Source organism: Crocodylus porosus, unplaced genomic scaffold (genome assembly GCF_001723895.1).
Source record: "Crocodylus porosus isolate Cpor-Errol unplaced genomic scaffold, CroPor_comp1, whole genome shotgun sequence".
In the NCBI taxonomy this organism is placed as follows: domain Eukaryota; kingdom Metazoa; phylum Chordata; order Crocodylia; family Crocodylidae; genus Crocodylus; species Crocodylus porosus.
Genome location: NW_017728907.1, coordinates 3,795,404 through 3,813,696, shown reverse-complemented (window position 1 = coordinate 3,813,696; position 18,293 = coordinate 3,795,404). Strand labels below are relative to the sequence as shown.

Sequence of the window (18,293 nt, the reverse complement as noted above, 5' to 3'; positions counted from 1 at the left end):
AGGCAGAGGAAGAGGATTGGAAAGGCGCTCGGGGAAGCTGCAGGGTTAATTTGTGGCATGCTTGCCAAAAAGTTGGTCTCACTGTTTTAGACTGCTTTTTCCCCCCAGAAAAAATGATAGTCTTCACACTAATCATTCATTGCACCATATTCCTCAAGTATATTGCTTTATGACTGACAGCTTTCATTTCAAATCAGAAGTAACTTTAAGTATGAAGAGATCTGCTACTAAAAAAAAAATCAGAGCAATTTCCTGCCATCTGAACTGATTAATCAAATTACCTTTTATATATTATTTTTCACTAGTACATTATTTAGATTTTCTTGTTATATAACTGGTTCTAGACAGATATTCACATGGTAAAACAGTTCTACAACCTGGCCAACTCACAGAGAAAAGTTATTTAATTCAGAAATTTTAGCTATGATGAATAATACAGCAAGGAAAATATTGAAACATGGTGAAAAGAAAACTACAGCGGAATCTCAATTTTAGAAGACTACATTTTCTATTCACATTTTAGAAAGTTTATATATACGCTTTTCCTAAATCAAAACTGAAACTTTAAAGATGAAAGCTCCTGCTACCTGGTATAGTTGTCTCCTTGGTCAAAAGCCTCTACCAAGTGGCAAGGGCAGAGGGGAGCAGATGGAGGTGAAAGTGGGCATTAGGTTTCTATTTATGGATAATTAACATGCATGTTCACCAAAACATTTTTGCCCACAAAAATCCTTAGTGAGGGCTAGCACTGTACTCAACTTACAGATTCCTCTATGTATATAAAATACCACAAAACATTTAGTAACCTGCATATCTTCTGCACATTTAATTGTATTTTATTGTTTCTCAACAGGAATGAATCCATTAAAATGTTTTCAGTTTGGTATGGAGCAGTGACCCATAAACAAAATACTATTCTTCTGTCAGCTAGAATCAGCATTGTGCTTCAAATAAGAAGTGGACAAAGTGGACAATGACCAATTAAATACGATAGAACATGAAGACTTAACACTCATCGCCTCTTCTATAATCTTTCACTATTTAGATCATCTAATCCTGACATCATAATTAATATTTTTTGCTTATTTTTAAAGTGTTACATTTCATTCCTGTATAGAACTGATAATAAAAAAAAAATCATTTGATATATTCATGTATTTATATTTTGCATTTCCTATTTTATGTTATGAAACAGCTCTCTGTAATATTAGTCATTCAAAAACATTAATCACCTCACACAAAGGAAATTGACTTCCTTTTTAGCTAAGATTGAGAACAGCAACATAATCCAGATGACTGGGACACTGAAAAATTCTGTGATCATTCCAAAAAAATGCAGGGAGTATTTTAATATTTTATAAAACTAAACGAAGTACTGATCAATGACCCTAATAAGTTCCTCACTTTAAGCACGTGGATAATCTTTAACTCAATGCAACTATATACAAGATTGAAGGTACATATTTAAAAAAACAGAGTATTTAAATGACTTTGCTCAATCCCTTGATTGAAGTCAAGTTGCATCAGAATTGTGTGACCTTTCCATTTAAAGTGAAAAGTTACAATACATAGCACCATACAAAAACATTTCTTTCAAAACTTTGTTCCCTAAACAGACAGTTTAGCTAGGCTAATTCTAAAGACAAACAAGATTACTATCCTGACAAAGATCAGATATACTTGAAGTAATTAACCGGTTTTTTTGGGGGGGGGGAGGGGCGGGGAAGAAGGGGGGAAGGGAGGGAAGGAAGAGCAAGAGAGAAAAAGACAGTATCACATACCAGTGATCATCAGCAATCAGAACTCCAGAGAGCTGAATATCATGAGCTGAATTTGGTTTGTACTTTCCAACTGTAGTTTCTCCTTCTTTTATCATGTACAAGAGCAACTCAGAGAGCTGGGGATCCTCATTGAGATTGACAAGGTTTGGTAAACGATTGTCCATCTTGAATGTAATTCCTGCTTTCTATGCAATCGATTCAGAAAAAAAAAAATTTGAGATTTGTTTATGTGTAATGATACGTATTTAAGAAATAAAGTGTGCATGCCCTACACATATAATTTTAAAGCACTAACCTGAAGAGAATAACTAATATTGACTACTCCCTGCAAGAGCTGTGTAGAAGAGGGAAATTGATTCTTGGGAGAAACCTGATTCTTCACACTAAGGTGTTTGTTAGTATAAAACTTGTCCTATATAACCATAATTTGTATAAAACAGGTACCTGTAATTCTTTTGTTTCTTCAAATTTTCTTTTTTCTGCTTGTTCAAGTTTTTCTTTCCAGTCCCTTAGCATATCACAAACACATACAAACACAAAAAAGTTAGTTTAGAAAAATTAAAGTTACGTTCTAATAGAGTAGGAGAACTACTTTGCTATTTTTGCTACTTGACATTTCAAAGACATTCACGACCTCACCTTTGCATCTCTGCCATATCCTTGTCTTGCTGGTGTAGTTTTCCCCTTAAAGATGTTATTTCCTGCAGATAACGTCTGTATTTTTCAGGGTCAGTCTTCTGAGCATTTTTCTGAGCTGCTCTCAGTTTTTCAATTTCTGCTTTCAGTTCTAATTAAGAGACAGAGCAAAATTCATCCATTACACAAAATACTGGATGCTAAATTAACCAATGTTTAATTAAAAACAACACTGTATCCCATTTTATCAGAGTTCTAAGGATTTTATCCTAACATCTAGTGTTCCTTGGGATTTTGTCAATAGAAAACATCCCATTCACTCCTTGATTTGGGGAAGATTGGGAGTGTGGGTGGGAAGGGAGAAGAGAGAGCAAGAACACAGTTTTGAAGTTTATTTATTAATTTATTTTTTAAGAGAAATACATTAGTGTTTTATTACTCTGTACACCTGAAATTCAAGGCACCAAAACAGTTTGCAACTGGTTAGTCTGAAACACTTTAGAGTTAAAAAGTGTCTTTTATATATAGTTAATTTATTGTTGGTAGTTAAAGTCTAGTATTCACTTGTCTATCATGCATTTCTCCAAAACAGGTGATAACACTGGCAACAGCAGCTGAAAGGAGCTGCTGCCACCAGAACCTCCAAGAAGCAGAGTCTGGGTGCTGTGCCACTCCAACCCCACTACATGCCAGGAGAGTGGTGGGACTGGCTGCACATGCCACGGCCCGGATTGCCCCCCAAGCCTGGGCCAAGGGACCTACCACAGACCGGATAAAAATCCTTGGCAGGCTGAATCCGGCCCACAAGCCATATTTTGCCCACCCCGGCTTAGGCATTAGTAGGTCTGAATTTCTTAATGCTAATTATTCAGAAAAAAAATTAGAAACAATATTAAAATGAATCTCTCTCAAATATGCAATTGTTACAAGAAGGCACTGATCGGATATATTATAGACAGATTAAAAATGCATGCAAATAAAAAATAATCGCACTGATATCAGCCTTACCTCGGATTAATTTAGCATTCATGTCTTCGTTTACTTTGGCAATGTTGATTATCAAACAGGCTTGCTTAGCGTATCGAAGAGTGCTAAGCGTTTCCTCTACATAACTGGCAGCTGGGCTTATTGTAGCAATCATAGTAGTTTTTGAATTTCCACCTAAACTTTCCTTTAACAACCTTCATTAAGAAAAAAAATGAAATGGCATTTACTCCCAGTGCTGAAACCAAAATTTACCCCTACAGTTCATAATGGATTACATACTATATACATACAAATAAAAACAAACAAAGAAACCCTTGCGTTTACTATTTGGTTCAAGATGGTTTTCAAATCAACTAGAAGCCATAAGAAGAAGCAGGAAAAGACTCGAGATACATGGCCCATGTCTCAAGATATCTTAATTCCCTCAAAGTTAAGATAAACTCAACTACTTTTTTCTGTAATAAATGTGATATATTGTTTCATTCTTTATGACTCATAAGATTCTTACTGTCACACACATGTCTACAGCACCTCCACTGCCACTACTCATCCCATCACCAGAGGTGGGTCTAGATCTGGCCCACAAGGAGCCCAGCAGTTCAAATCAGGTTTCAAATGATTTTGACACTCTTGTTTTAAGAGTTACATAAATAAATCTCAGGTCAATTTTGAGCCAAGTACCATGTCAACTATTTTGTTTATACGTTTCTTACTGACCATACCAATTTAATACATGGAGGGGACTATCACCTGGATTAAAGATTTTTTATTAGTTGTATTAGATTTTAAAAATTTGTTCTTCTATTGAAATCTCATGCCAAACTACACTATCCCTGTGTCACGGAGTGGGTGCAGGGGCGGCCGTGATCCCACTAGCGCCCCCTTCCGTGTCCAATTAGGTGATTCAGCACCCTCAACTCGCCTGCCACGTCTTTGATTTTCTAAGTTCAGTAAGGGAGGCTGCCTTATCTCACCTTGGACACTACTCCGCTCTATGCCCCGTTCCGATTGGGGTGCCCCAGTGCACCCCTGCCTTATGGGTGGTCCGTGCCTCCAAACCCTCCCTTTAGCATGCCCCAAGCCTCGCAGCTGTACTGGACGTTCTCCTGTCATATATTCGCCCCTCCTGGGCTTCTATTCCCCTCTCGCCCTCTCCCAGGCCTACTCGCCCCACCTAGGCTTCTGTACAGCTCTGTCGAGCTCTGTTCTGCTCAGCCCTCACTGGAGCCTGTGTTGCATTGCTCGCGCTTCCCTGCCCTCTCTAGGGGCTCCCGCCCCCTCTGGGGCCTGTGCCGCACTGCTCGCGCTTCCCTCACCCTCTCTGGGGCCTATGCCGCACTGCTCGCACTACCCTTGCCCTCTCTGGGGCCTGTGCCGCGCTTCCCATGGTCGGGGCTCAGGTGGCCGTAGCCGTGCCTGGCCCCCTGACCCTCCCTTGGGGTCTCACACCCTACTCAGGCTTTACTCCCGATACTGCCCTGCTGGGCTGGGGTCGGGATCCCCCACTAGCTCCGGGGCTCTTTGCTGCCCCCTTTTTTGCTCCGGGGCTGGGCCAACACGCCCCCAAACAAAGCTGAGCCTTCCCCCTCACCCCCTGGGGCCTGTGCCGCGCCTCTTGTGCTTGTTGCCCCCCTCTGGGGCCTATACCGCACCTCTCATGCTCATTGCCCCCCGTGGGGTCTCGCTCGCACATTTCCCATGCTTGGGGCTCAGGAGGCTGCAGCCGTGTCTGGCCCCTTGACCCTTTCCTGGGTCACTTGCCCCACTGGGCCAAATACCGCCCTCACAGGCTGGGGTCCGAAACCCCGCACACCGCGCCTCTCCGGCGCAAACAGCTGTGCCCCACTGGCACCACTCGCAGTGCCACTACTGGGCACCCAGGACCCCCAGATTATTGGGGAGCTCCCATGAGGCCTCCTCACACCCCTACAGCCTCACCCGGTCCTCCGGTATTAAACAGTAACCAAACCCAAAGCCAAACGGCTGTAACATAAACACAATAAGCCTCCAGGCTTGTAACTCCACTCAACAAACTATATGCCAGCCAGCTATAACCGATCATAAGCCCCCGAGCTTATAATACCAACTCCGCTCTATGCTGGCTCTCTCTCCTACTTCCATCAGGGTTCTCTTTACCCCTGCATCATTGCAGCCGGTCAGACTGCAACCATCGACCCGAGCTGCTCAGCTCTCCCGCAGAGCTCCCCTCCAGACAGCCGCAGGAGCAGAAATGCTAGCTAGGCTCCAGCTTGGGCTGTTTATAATGTTGGTCAGCTGCCCTCTTCTAGCCAGCTGACCAACATTAGTTGCCCTGGCAACCCTCACCGGTGCTGCCCTATTAATTGGCAGCTGTCCTTATTACTGTTGCTAGTAGCAAGTACCCTAGTGCTCTGCTACACCCTGTTATCTCCTCATCTAAACAATTTCCAGGTTTTTGAGTGCTGTGCAAAACAATACATCTTGCCAAAATGGATATTGGAAGCATACTGGGAAGGATAAAAAGCTTGCCTATAAAGTTATTTGCTTTGCTCCCTTCAGGCACAAGGGGCATCTATCCCTCTATGTTTAAGTATTATCTCCCTCCAGGTTTATTGTTTGACTATTGTTTAAACTGCCAGCAATGGAATAATTCCATTATCAAAAGTTCTACTCTATCTTTAAAAAAAATCGTATTAGGGTACTGCCTGCCTGTACCTGCTAATTTAAAAATGACACAGATTATCCTGTTATCCAAGATGAAAAAGCAACAGCAGAAATACTACTTGGATGAGACTATAAGGACTGCTCAGTTGGACAGCAATTCATGTTTTTAAGGTTTTGCCTTAATCTTAGGGAAACTAGCTGATTCCCAGGTGATCCTAGAGAACTAACAGATGGGAAATGAATGAGTATTGCATCATTAGAAAAGGAACCTGGGAATCAGGGTTGGCTAATGAGGATCGATTCCCACCCATGCCTTCACCCAAAGACTGTATTCTTGCCTCCTACCTTCCTCTGCCACTGAGACAATCTGGCTATCAACTTGCTATAAAACACTACAACGGGAGGAGAAAGAACCACCATGGAGTTAAAATGATCCGTGCAAAAAACAGAAAGGCAGCAAGGAAAACATAGACATGGAATAGAAGGTTGCTTGCTTTTCATGGGGAATAGTTACCATGCTCAAGAACCATGACAGGTTGTTCCTTCCAGACAAAAGACATATAACAAAGGGCAGAGACAGAGGTAACATTTGAAGCACTTCAGCTGTAGACAAATATATGGCCCTCTGCCACACTTCTAAGCTAGAGCACTTCAATGTCAACTCAGTTGCGTACAGCAATATGTTCTCCAGCCAGGAAGCATGACACAGGCCTGCTTTGTCCCCCAAAATGTGCCCTGCCCATCCCTGCTGTCTCTTCCGGCTCCAGTGCAAAGGACACTCTGAGAGAGTGAAAGCAGAGAGTGTCTGCAGACAGTAGAGTGCTCATGGGGACACAACTTCACTCACCAGAATGCTGTGCCCCCCATGGTCTTACAGAGTAGAGCAGCAGGCTGCGGCAGACCCTATCTCATCCCCTCCCACCTACCAAAGCATCCAATGAAGAGCTGACTACCAGCGTCCACTCCACCTCCAGAGTGCCCCTTAAACACAAGTGGGAGAAGCGTGGAGCATCCGTTCTCCTGGTTCCAGTGGAAAGACACTCCAGGATAGCAGAGGTAGAAGACACAGGAGAACGCTTGTTGACAGTCTACCCCACTGAGTGGCAAGGGAAGGCAGGAAAGGAGGCTGGAGGATTAAGCCCTCCCTTCTCATACCCATACAGCATGCACATGTAACCAAAAACACTTCTAAAGAGTAGGGGGGGGTTCCTACAAGGTTGTTTTCGGAGCACTTTGCCATTTTTGAAGTCTGTCCAGTCAGCCTTTGAGGTTCTTCAAATGTTACATCTATCCATTCCGAGAAAAATTAGGGCACTGTCAAAAGGAAAAGTACTAGAAAACTGATTTCCTTATCTATAGAGCAGAAAACTAAGGTTCCATGCATTAGCCTTCAGGGTGCCCAGGATGTTTAAGAAATACATAAATAAACCATTCATGATTATATCAATTTTGCAAATGGTAAGAAAAGCCTATTGGACAGAGTGAGGCATTACAATGCCACTTTAGATGTTGAATCCACAGTCCAAGATACATGGTTTCCATTTAATATCTGGTTACCATACTGTGTAGTACAGGGCAGGCAGTTATTTCAGACAGAGGGCCGTTTACTGTGTTTTGGCAAGCCATTGAGGGTCACATGACAGGCAGCTGGGAGCACATAAATATTAATTTTCTAAATCTTTTAGGGGCCCCGTGGGCCAAATAAAATGGCCTGGCAGGCCGCATCCAGCCCGCAGGCCGCATTTTGCCCACCCCCGGTGTAGTGCCACTCAATATATATACATACCATGTAAGGACAGATTCCCGGTAAGGAACAAAAATTCTCTTTCCATTTTGAGTCTGCTCAGAGAGTGCAGAAATGACCTTCCCAAGAGTTAACAGTGACTTATTAATACTCACACCCTCCTATATAAAAACACAAAATAAAAATAAATTCACAGTATAATTCTGAAAATGAAACGCTTCAATTTATATTTTTACAGTCCAATTACTAAGACTAGAATGTACTAGACTGGCAGCATTATCTGATAAAGTAGCTTGGATCTAGTTGACTATATGACACAAGTACAGTCCCTGACAATACTACCTTATGGCAGATTTAATTAATTTACGTTGTCCTAATACTGGTGTGCATGTAGACTGAGACACTTTACTGTGTAGCTAATTAGTCAACCCCACTTTTATTTAAATGATATATTTTTTAATTTAAATTGTATTTTTTGTTAAGATGCTTTTAAAAAAATAAATCTATGTAGTTTTAATTTAAGATGTTAAAGCTGAAAGATATCATCGTGGAATAGGGATTATAACTTCTAATTATATACTACTTAAGACAATATATTTATGTAATCTTTTTAGAAAAGTTTTATGAATAGGTCACAACAGGCCATAGACTATATCAGGAGCCCAATCTTACAGGGTTCCCAGAGGCTCCTGTATAGATTAGTAAAGTTTAAGGAAAACCACGGTACCCAATGGGACTCAGTGCTCAGTCTAGAAGAACCCATTAAGCACTTCTGCTTAGTTTCAGTTCTCAAACTGTGGATTTGTGTGTCTAGAGATAACATCCTTGTTAACAGCAGTATAGGGAGATAAGAGATAACAGACCTGATTACCTATCCATCAGCCCTATGGTCTCTCTGCACATTTGTGTACACAGAGTCAAGCCCTTACCTCTCTCTAAAAGTGAAAAGTTTCAAGAAGTTAAATGAATACAGGATTGTTGAGGGTGGAGTAGATCTGGGCAGAGAGGAGGAGTCTGAAGATAAATGCAAGGATTGAGGGACAGTAGAAATAAATGAGAAACATTTTGAGCAGAATATTCCAGAAGTCTTGAGGGATAAGTTTCTGAATATAGCCTCACCATTAATTTGAGATCAGGTGAGGAAACAGTAGGGTAGAAAGGAAAACCTATCATAGCAGTAGACTTGCCAGGCCGTAAAAGAGAGAAGAAATCAAAGATAAGAAGAAATCTAAAAGAAAGTGAAGAAAGCCCTAAACTAATAACATATGGCTGCAGCACTCATTTGATGTCCTCCTAATATGGTGTGACAAAAATATCACCCAAATATCCATGATTAATCTAGTGAATTGAAGATAGTTCACCACCAAGTGACTTTCACAAGTATTTTTTTCAATAAGCTTTGGTAAATAAAATAACCAAATCATAGTTCAGTTTTCTGATGTAGCTGCAAAATTAATCTGAAAAAATATAAAATAAGTCACTGTTTTAAAATGTATAGTGTGTACCTACTGAAAATGAAACCTACATCTATCTCTGAGTTGTGAATATATGTATTAAAGTTACATCAAACAAGCATGCACTTTTTGTAAAAAACAATTATTAAATCAAGGCATCCTAACCAGTTATTTAAATCATGATTGCAAGTTGATTTAAATCAAATCCACCCTGCTGTAAATTACTTCATTAAGCCTGGTTCCAGATAGGGATAAGGCACTTAATTGTACATTGTGGGGGGTAGTGGTTTAAGAGTAGGTTGGGAAGAACACCTTCTCAAACAGATTTTTTTTCTTTTTTTGCTTCTTTCCATTTCCAAGAAATTAGATTGTTCAATAAATGCTCTCTCCTTTGCTCAGGAGAAGTGAATATTATAAGTTAAATTACAGGAAATTTTCATCATAAGAGAAAACCTTAAACAAGCATCTAATAATTAAGCAGTTTTAGACCAGAACTAGGATGTCAATCAGATATCAACCCCCCCCACACACACACACACACACACACACGTAACAGACTTGCAGAGAACTGGTTTTTTCTGTCTATTAAAAACAATAATAAAAAAGTGATCATCATCGTAAAAAGAAAAATACCCACTATGGCAAGATTTACTGATTTACTTGACAGAGAAACAAATTATTTTCATTTCATAGCCTCGTAAGACTACATTCTTTAAGATAGCCCATTTTTTTACAAGATGGTAAATGCAATTTACCTTCAGCCTCTCACCATCGCTCTGAGTTGCTGAGCAGCGTTCACTACCAGCTAGATCTATTAGATTTATGCGACTAGTAATCCTATGATCATGTTGCTCCTCTTCCACAAATTCTGTCTGGAGCAAAGAGATTACTGTTTTTAGTCTGGAAAAAATTTAATGTTCTCTATGACTGATCACCAAAACAAAAAAAATCTATGAGAAGGCAAAGTTCTACTGCACTATTCACCCTTAACAATAAACTAGACAACTATCCATTTTACTCTTTTGGTGGGACAGCATCAGGTTAAAAAAAAGAAAAGGCCAACCTGTTAACTATGACATCAAGAGAGAACAAACCTTGGAGAGTTTACAATACCAAAACATTGCATAGTAGTACTTACTTATGCATTTATGGGTTATTTGGGTGTAGGAGGGGTTAAATATTTTGCTACCTCAGCTTAAATACTGCTAACTGTGTCTCAACTCCCTTTGTGGAAGGATAAAACTGATGGCTTATAGATGTGAAGCACTGTGCCTGCTTGGTCTCCTTTGCTACTCTCATGCTCGTCTTCCATACATAGACAGATCACATAGTTAAGGAGGATGCTCAAAGCCCAGGAAATACTGTACCCCTTAATGTCTCAGCAGCTCCTTCTTCACAGTCTCCAGATGCCCTTGAATTATCCAGTGTCTAACCCAAGACATGAAATAATAGAACCTCACTGGGATGTAACTATACAGAACTGTGTATTATAGTGTTTTCTTCTTTAGCTAATTTATATATTTCCGTAAATATGTAAAGCTTTGCGACACAGAAAGAGTTGCTGACCTGAAAAGTTTACAAGGACTCAGATATTTTTAAAACATACATTTTAAAAACACTAATTAACACACCAAGACTACCAAATAAACCATATGTAGCTGCTTGGCAAGCAATACTTGCCTCTCCCAACACATTCTTTTCTAATCATACAAACTGAATTTTCCACCAGTAGATTACAAACATTGACTGGAAACAATCACCCAGCCAAGTAATACCTTAGTTTGTGTCATCACAAGGGTGAACACAGAGTGAGATCTAGAGCTCTTGTCATTCATCCCAGTGGCAGCTGTTGCTCTCTGTTTATTTCCTAGCTCGAGCCAACTCTGATGGAGAGAAGAGGTAGGATATAAAATAAAAGGATGCTGAGAGCAGCTATCTGAAGTTAAAAAAGAAATCTACAAGTCTATGACAAAAGTATATTGTCTAGAATCCTGTGAACTACCAAAAGGAAAAGTTAAGCACCCACAAAATGTTTTGGGTATGTAAATTAAGTATGATGACAAAAAGAGTCATCAACATTTTGGGCATTTTTATGCCTTTTTTTTTAAATGCGCTCTCACATATGAAAATTAGACTTGAGTAAACTTTTTGAGACAGTACGATATCTCAGAGAAAAATGGATGCACCAGTACTTCTACCTAACATTTAAAGAGAAATTAAAACTAGAAGTTTAAGTCTCCATACTATAATAGTCTGCTGGCACATGCCAAGTTGTACAGTCATGGTGCGTCCAGATGAGTGCAGTGTGTGGCACTGTAAACTTGCTTGCAGCGTCACATACCACATAGTCCGGTGTTCTCTGCGCTGCAAAGGGGTGCTGCCCAAGCATGCACTACGCTGGGTTTTTTTTTTTACCCTGAGATATCCAGGCGTTAAAAAAAATAAGTCACAGGAAAAAAGATGGCACAACATATGCATGGGCAGCGCACACTGCTGAAAAGCGGAGCCAGGCAGCTCAGGGCTGCACTCCACCGGCAGCCAGGCTTTGCACAGCAGAATCACCATGGCTGCAGCCCTGGGAGGCTCCCAGGAGCCCAGATAAGGCTGTTGAGGGCAGCACAAGTGCTGGCCCCAGTCACCTCTACCCCACCAGGGGCAACTTGCCACTCGCCAAAGCATGTGTGGTACAGGTGTTCCCCAGGAACAAGTAGCTGCAGCACAAGGTGCATCACTGCTAGTTGTCCACGGGGAACCAAACGTCCACACCCATCTGTACACACACTCAGGGTCAAAAGCATGTTTTACTTTTACCGAATCAGATAAAATATAGTCTTATGGACTCGACTTCAGAAATTCCTCTTCTACAAATGGACAGAAGTACAATAAAAAAAAGGAAAAAGAAATCATGGGAAGAAAAAAAAATAAGAGAGAATTTTAATAACAATTACTAACCAACTGATTTTTTAAAGTTACTAAAGAAGTCTTACCTGGATATCAGAATAAGAACTGACAACATTCCTATAAAATAAAATAAGGAAAGTGCACATCAATTAATTTAATTCTACACAATTCATTAGTTGTTTGGTTGTGAAATATTTTACTGGACTATAAATGTACATATTAAATGCTCAGTCCTGCCAAAGCTTGTGTTCTTGTCATCACTTAGCAGACAAGCATCTCTGCATACCTTTCTAGAAGGTTTCCATGGGCTAAGATCCTGACCAATCATACTAGGGTGCACAAATATGTCTGCCTGGAGTCTCACGATAAGATGCACCAGATTCCAGGCTGATACACTTACTAAAGTTATAATAGCTAAGAAAGACTTACGCTGTCAAATCTTCCACATATGGTCCGAACACTGGATGTTCTCGCACACGAAGCTGTTGAGATTAAATTGTTAAAAAAAAAAAAAAAAGATCAGTTAACATATATGAATTGGTCATAAAACTTTTGTAAGACTCCCTTAAAATATGAATTAAAAAGTATATGTGTGCCATAGTACAAGTTTTAGTCATTCCAAAAATAGTCCTCTAGAGTAACAAATTACAAAAATGATAAAGCTTCAGTGTTGCAGGGGACATAACAGAAAATGAGTTTCCTATAACAAGATGGACCATGCCAAAGTCAGACATAAACTGGGCAACAGATTGTTGCTTAAAGGACAGAACAAAATATACAAGAAGAGTTGCACAAAATAATACAGAAGTCCATTATTAATTTATCATAAAGACTCTCGACACAGCTGTGACTGAAGTTTTCAAAACTACTGCGCATTTAGTGTTAAGCAGAAATTTAGCCCAAGTCCATATATGAATTCTGCCAATAACTACAGCCTACCTTGCCTTTTTGAGTTTAACAGAACTAGAAGGTATTGAGAAAAAACAGAATGAAATACTACTACAGATGAAGCCAAGTGCACTAACATATGCTATGTATTTCATTTCCAGCCACATAAGTGTTACCATTTCTTGGCTTTGGCCACATACAGACATTACATTTCTACCAGGAGAATTATTGCTCTCCCAGTTAAAATTACCAGCGTACAAACATTCGTTAAATTTCTTGCAGAGGAAATGTGCACCATCTACAATAAAGATCTTTCACCTGGATGCCTGGAAAAATCTCCCCTATAAGAGTTTATTTTGCTAGAATGAGATAAAGAAGAGAAGGGACAGTAGCTTCCTGTGTGCCTTCCCCAGACAGAGCATATTCCCTGGAGGCTAGAAAACCTGTACAGTTCCTCTCAGAAAGATTTCTGCCACTGAAAAATTTCCCAGACATTTTCAGCAGTAGAAATGAGTACTTGTCCTTTGTCTATGTCCTTTGTCCACTCTTTCTCCCGTTAAAACATTTTCCCACCCCTTCAGTTTTATTTATTCACTGTCTACCTTGTATCTCTATTTGTGGTATTAAAATCTCTGCTTCTGCAGGCAACAAGATTTCTATATTGCATTCCTCCTCTTTCAAGTTTGTTTTGCTTTTCTTTCTCAATTTGCCCAATGTTCCACTGCTGTCCTCTCTCCCTAGATCCATGGCAAAAAGTGGTCCAGTTTTATATTTATCTTGATGTAAATTAGAAGCAAAAAGAGGCACTGTAATTTTTATCTCTGTGTAACTAATCAAGACAAATACTAGGTCAGTAGTACGCAACTGCTGTCTACTAGGGACAAAATGAAAGTGACATGTAGGTTGCCTCCAGTAAGATTTTACACTGAAACATCTATCTTGAGTTGTCCATATCAGTTCAGACAAAGTCTATATGGTTTTTGCTTTCTCTGAAAAGACAGAAAAAGAGTAAATTAAACAGCTGGATCTTCATCTGATTAACTGTCATATCCCCAATTATTTCAACAGAGCTATGATAATTTACACAAGATGAGGTAGCAATTGTGCAGTTCAAAATTGCAGCATCTCACAAACAGAAAAGTTGAGCCCTGCAACACAAACGTTGCATTAAGTTGTTATGGAAATTTCTTAAATGCCATGATTAACACATTCATTGTGCCGTAAATCTAACATGCAGAGGGTCTCCTGGAGACCCACCAGATTAAAAGTCAAAATGAGGTTGCCTCCCTTTTAATTCTAAGCTTTCGGCCAAATTTCAATTGGACAATACAAATGCACACAATGCCCCAGCCAGCCAAGGAAAGGCCCCCCCCGTCTCCACACATTGCAGACCAACCCCCCAGCTGAGGCACCGTGAATCCCAGCCATCCACTCCCCAGCTGGCTGGGGCACAATATGCCTTGAGACAGGGGAGCAGGTAAACCTGGGCTGGCTGTTCCCCTGTCTCTGCATGCCTCTGCATGGGGACTCTGCTGCAGGGAGTGGCTGGCTGGGGAGTAGGGTACCTCAGTGCTGGGGGCTCCAAAGCACAGAGACAGGGGAGCAGGTGACCTGGGCTTCCTGCTCCCCTGTTTTTGTTTATCCTGGCACATGCCACTTCGGCATGTTTTCTGCCGCATTTTTTTTTCCAGGGGTTTTTTTTTTTATTTTTGTTTTTTTTGCAATCAGGAAATTCCAGTAGCACATTTTGACCCAGCAAAATTAGCATCATACACATGGTTCAATGTGCAACACATGCAGTTTTTGGTACCTCAAAAAGATTTGGAGCATTACAAACTGCATGTGCCTGCATGTCTGGATCTGGCCCTATGAATTAAAGTAAAAACCAAGTTTGGGAGACTGTAACTTGAGTCAGTTCTCACCCCCACATCTGGGCTTAACCTTGACTAGCTACAGTGAGATGAAAGTTGCCTGTGCCTTGTCTTCAAGATGCCGCTTGATCAAACAAACACCTTCCTTCAGTGAAAGCAAGTCTTAGCTTGTCTATGCTAGAATTTTAAGGTGTGGAGTTAAATCATGTTACCTGACCCAGTCAAAGACCACCTTGAATTCTAAGACAAGTTGTCCCTTAGCACAACTTAGCTTGTGTTGTTAAGGGTATGGTTTTAGTAGGTGTTAGCCAGATTTAACATCACACCCTTGAACAAGGCAGCAGCCTGACTTAAGTCTCTGCTCCTCCCCAGTAAAGGTAAAGGTTTTCCTGCAAAACCCCACAACATAAAAGTGGCAAAGGACATTAGAAAAAAAGAGAGAGAGATAGGAACCCCAAAATTCATAGAATGAGAGATGAGAATATATTACAAAGAAAACCATTAAAATTACACTGTTGTGGGGAAGTATTTATTTCAGCTATGAACCTAGTTATCATCTTCAAGCAGTTTGAGTCCAAGAGATATCCAAAGAGATCAGCCCTTTAAGGCAAAGCTATCCAACTCCTGTGAGGCCACAGTCATACCCTATATGGACTCCTGGGCTGCACACCAGGTGGGCTTCCCTCAACAGCCCCACAAGCTATATGATCATCTGTCCTTCACCCTCATATCCCCCACAGGTTACAGACTCTCTGGGCCCAGGAAGAGGGAGGCAGTGGGGACAGGAAGCTGAAGCTGGGAAAAGGAGCCCAGAAACCGTCTGCAACAATACCAGGAGCAATAGGCGGCAATGGCCAAGCACGAATTAGACAATTCTGCTTTAAGGAGAATTGCTGGGTAAAGGAGTAAAAAAAATTGAGATCAGAGTCCTTGGTACCGATCCCATCCATTTCTGTCTGTCTGCCTGTCATTAAAAATCAACCTTGGTTCTATTTTTGTCTTCTTTCTATGCAATGGCACGAATAGCAGTAGCTTTGAAGTAAACAGATTAGTAATAGCACATAAGTGCACAGACCCCCAAAACCAGTGCCTATCTGTTCATTTTGTTATTTTTAGCCATGCAATAGCAGAGGAAAAAAAATATATAGCTTAGTACTTCCATCTAGACACCGAGTCTAGACACTACACACAAAACTAAGAGATTCTTCACAGCAGGATCTATCATCTTTACTTGCAACTAATTTTGTAGGAACTTTGATAAAAAGGTAAAATACTAACAAACAAGAAACCCATGAGCCTACCTCATAGAGTAGATGCATTTACATTTGCTTAAGAGAAAGTTTACTATGTTCTTATATTTAGAACATGAGTTCAACCGTAGACTAAATATTAACAGATATAATCATTATGTATATTATTGAGAAGTAACTTACTGGTTGTTTTTTCTGTCCATTTTCAGCTTTAAAGACAAGCAAGTCATGAATTTTCTCATTATAGACCTCAAAATAACTCATTTCAACATGGTATGAAATCTAAATAGAAAAACAAATAAGTTATCCAAATAATCTACCACCATTTTTATTTGTTATCTTCAGTTCACAAACTGAATAGGAGTAGTTACTACTATGCACCACTGTTACAAGCTTTTCTGCTGAAGTGATCTTCCAGCAGGAATAAGATACTATCTAATCCAAGGATTTGTGATTGCTGAAGTATAAGTGTATAAACTTACTAGAATTCTACCCACACCACAGCTTCTCTTGGCTGTGAAATGTCATGCTTTGAAAAAAACATTAGGTCTCAGAGAAGTTAACATTGTGCTTTTATTACATAAAACTATGTGCTCTTAAATCCTGAAGGAATCTCTCATTCCATTATGAACTAAGTGTTCACAGCATGGTACATATAATACATGAAAAGAAAGGTTTTCACTTGGTGGTGCCAACACACTAAGGTGATTTTTTTTTACCTTCCCTCAGAAAAGGGATGCGTAATTTTATAGCTGATACCCACATAGATCTTAATCTACTGAATAATGATGTTCTGTGGAGACACAAAAACATTTCCTTTAACTCCTACAGTTGTTTCTGGTTTATTTATAAAGTGAATTGTGTTTCTTAAAGAGCAAAGACCACTGAAGTGAAAAAAACAGGGGGAAGGATCAAATGACTTCTCATAAGAAAATAAACAAACAAAAATAAGCATATGCAAAGAATTAGCTCTTGATATCAACTTTTTATTTATTAAAAACAACACTGATGCTCTTTACAAAGAAATACAATGGTATCCTCCTTGGATCCTTCAGTGTGTAACAGAGAATTGTAAACTGATGAATATACTTTGTAACTATGAATACAGATACATTTGTGTTTAAAAGACAATAACTAAACACATTCTAAAGAGTTTAGATGAAAAATATATATAGGTGTCAAATTTACTGAAAATTCATTACCATTTTATAGCCCGTTAAAAAAATTCTATTTAATATTTAGTCACTAAAGACATGTTGGCATCCTTTCTGACATTTGAGAGAGGCATTTTAAGTGCTAGTATCAAAAAAGAAATAAAGATAACCTTCAGCTATCTGTTTTACGTCTAATATCTTCTTCACTGCAACAAAATCAGATTTCAAAAAATCCTAAGGATCATTTATGCCATTTACAAAGGACTGTAACTTGTCTTTCTAACCACGGGAGCATTAGTTATCTTGACTGTCTCTCAAGCTCTTTGATGTAAATTAAAAGAGGTCCAGTTCCAAAAAAATACCACTCCCTAGAAAACTAAAAGGCATTCAACTGTAGGATAGCTTTGATCATGGTAACACAAAAACAAGAAAAAAATCACTCAAAAGTTTCTATAACAATAAGTGCATGGTCAATAAAACTAATCAAATCCGCTTCTCTAGACAGAGTACATGCACAAAGTATACATACACTGAGCTACCTTCTCCACATACTTAACACATAATTCATCTTAGGAGGCTGAGTAGCTCTGGTGACCCTGACACTAGACATCCTTACAAAGTTTCTCCAGGAAAACTTCTGAAGGACATAAGCCTTCTTTCCAATTAACTGCAGTTTTAATTTAATTGATCATTTCTCACTGGCTGAATTTCAATCTGAAGATTCGATGCTGATTCAGAGAATCAGCGATTCGACCACAGACACAGCTTTAAATGTTTTTTCTACATACCTCGAGTTACCAGGCGCAGCTCATGTTTCCTGTGATGCTGGGATGGATGGAGCATCCCACAGGAGCATGGGGGTCCCACCCCCATGTGCTCAGCATCAAACCCAGAAGTGAACTAGAAGTACTTGCGGGGTCTGCTCCCTACTGGGGTCTCTGGCGCACCAGCTGGAGGAGCTCCAGGCCACAGTCCAGAGACTGC

General features: G+C 40.0%; 1 protein-coding gene across 1 annotated transcript in view; it reads right to left on the bottom strand.

The window, feature by feature from the left end:
• KIF14 (kinesin family member 14) overlaps positions 1-18,293 on the bottom strand; it is a 57,001-nt gene that overhangs the window by 32,582 nt on the left and 6,126 nt on the right. Inside the window, exons 4-13 of the mRNA XM_019530683.1 lie at positions 16,339-16,437; positions 12,576-12,628; positions 12,233-12,263; positions 11,021-11,128; positions 10,001-10,117; positions 7,834-7,952; positions 3,426-3,598; positions 2,421-2,568; positions 2,226-2,289; positions 1,782-1,966 (exon numbers count right to left, since the gene is read on the bottom strand). Of these exons, the coding sequence (XP_019386228.1) occupies positions 1,782-1,966; positions 2,226-2,289; positions 2,421-2,568; positions 3,426-3,598; positions 7,834-7,952; positions 10,001-10,117; positions 11,021-11,128; positions 12,233-12,263; positions 12,576-12,628; positions 16,339-16,437 (1,097 nt within the window). The remainder of the gene's footprint in view (positions 1-1,781; positions 1,967-2,225; positions 2,290-2,420; positions 2,569-3,425; positions 3,599-7,833; positions 7,953-10,000; positions 10,118-11,020; positions 11,129-12,232; positions 12,264-12,575; positions 12,629-16,338; positions 16,438-18,293) is intronic.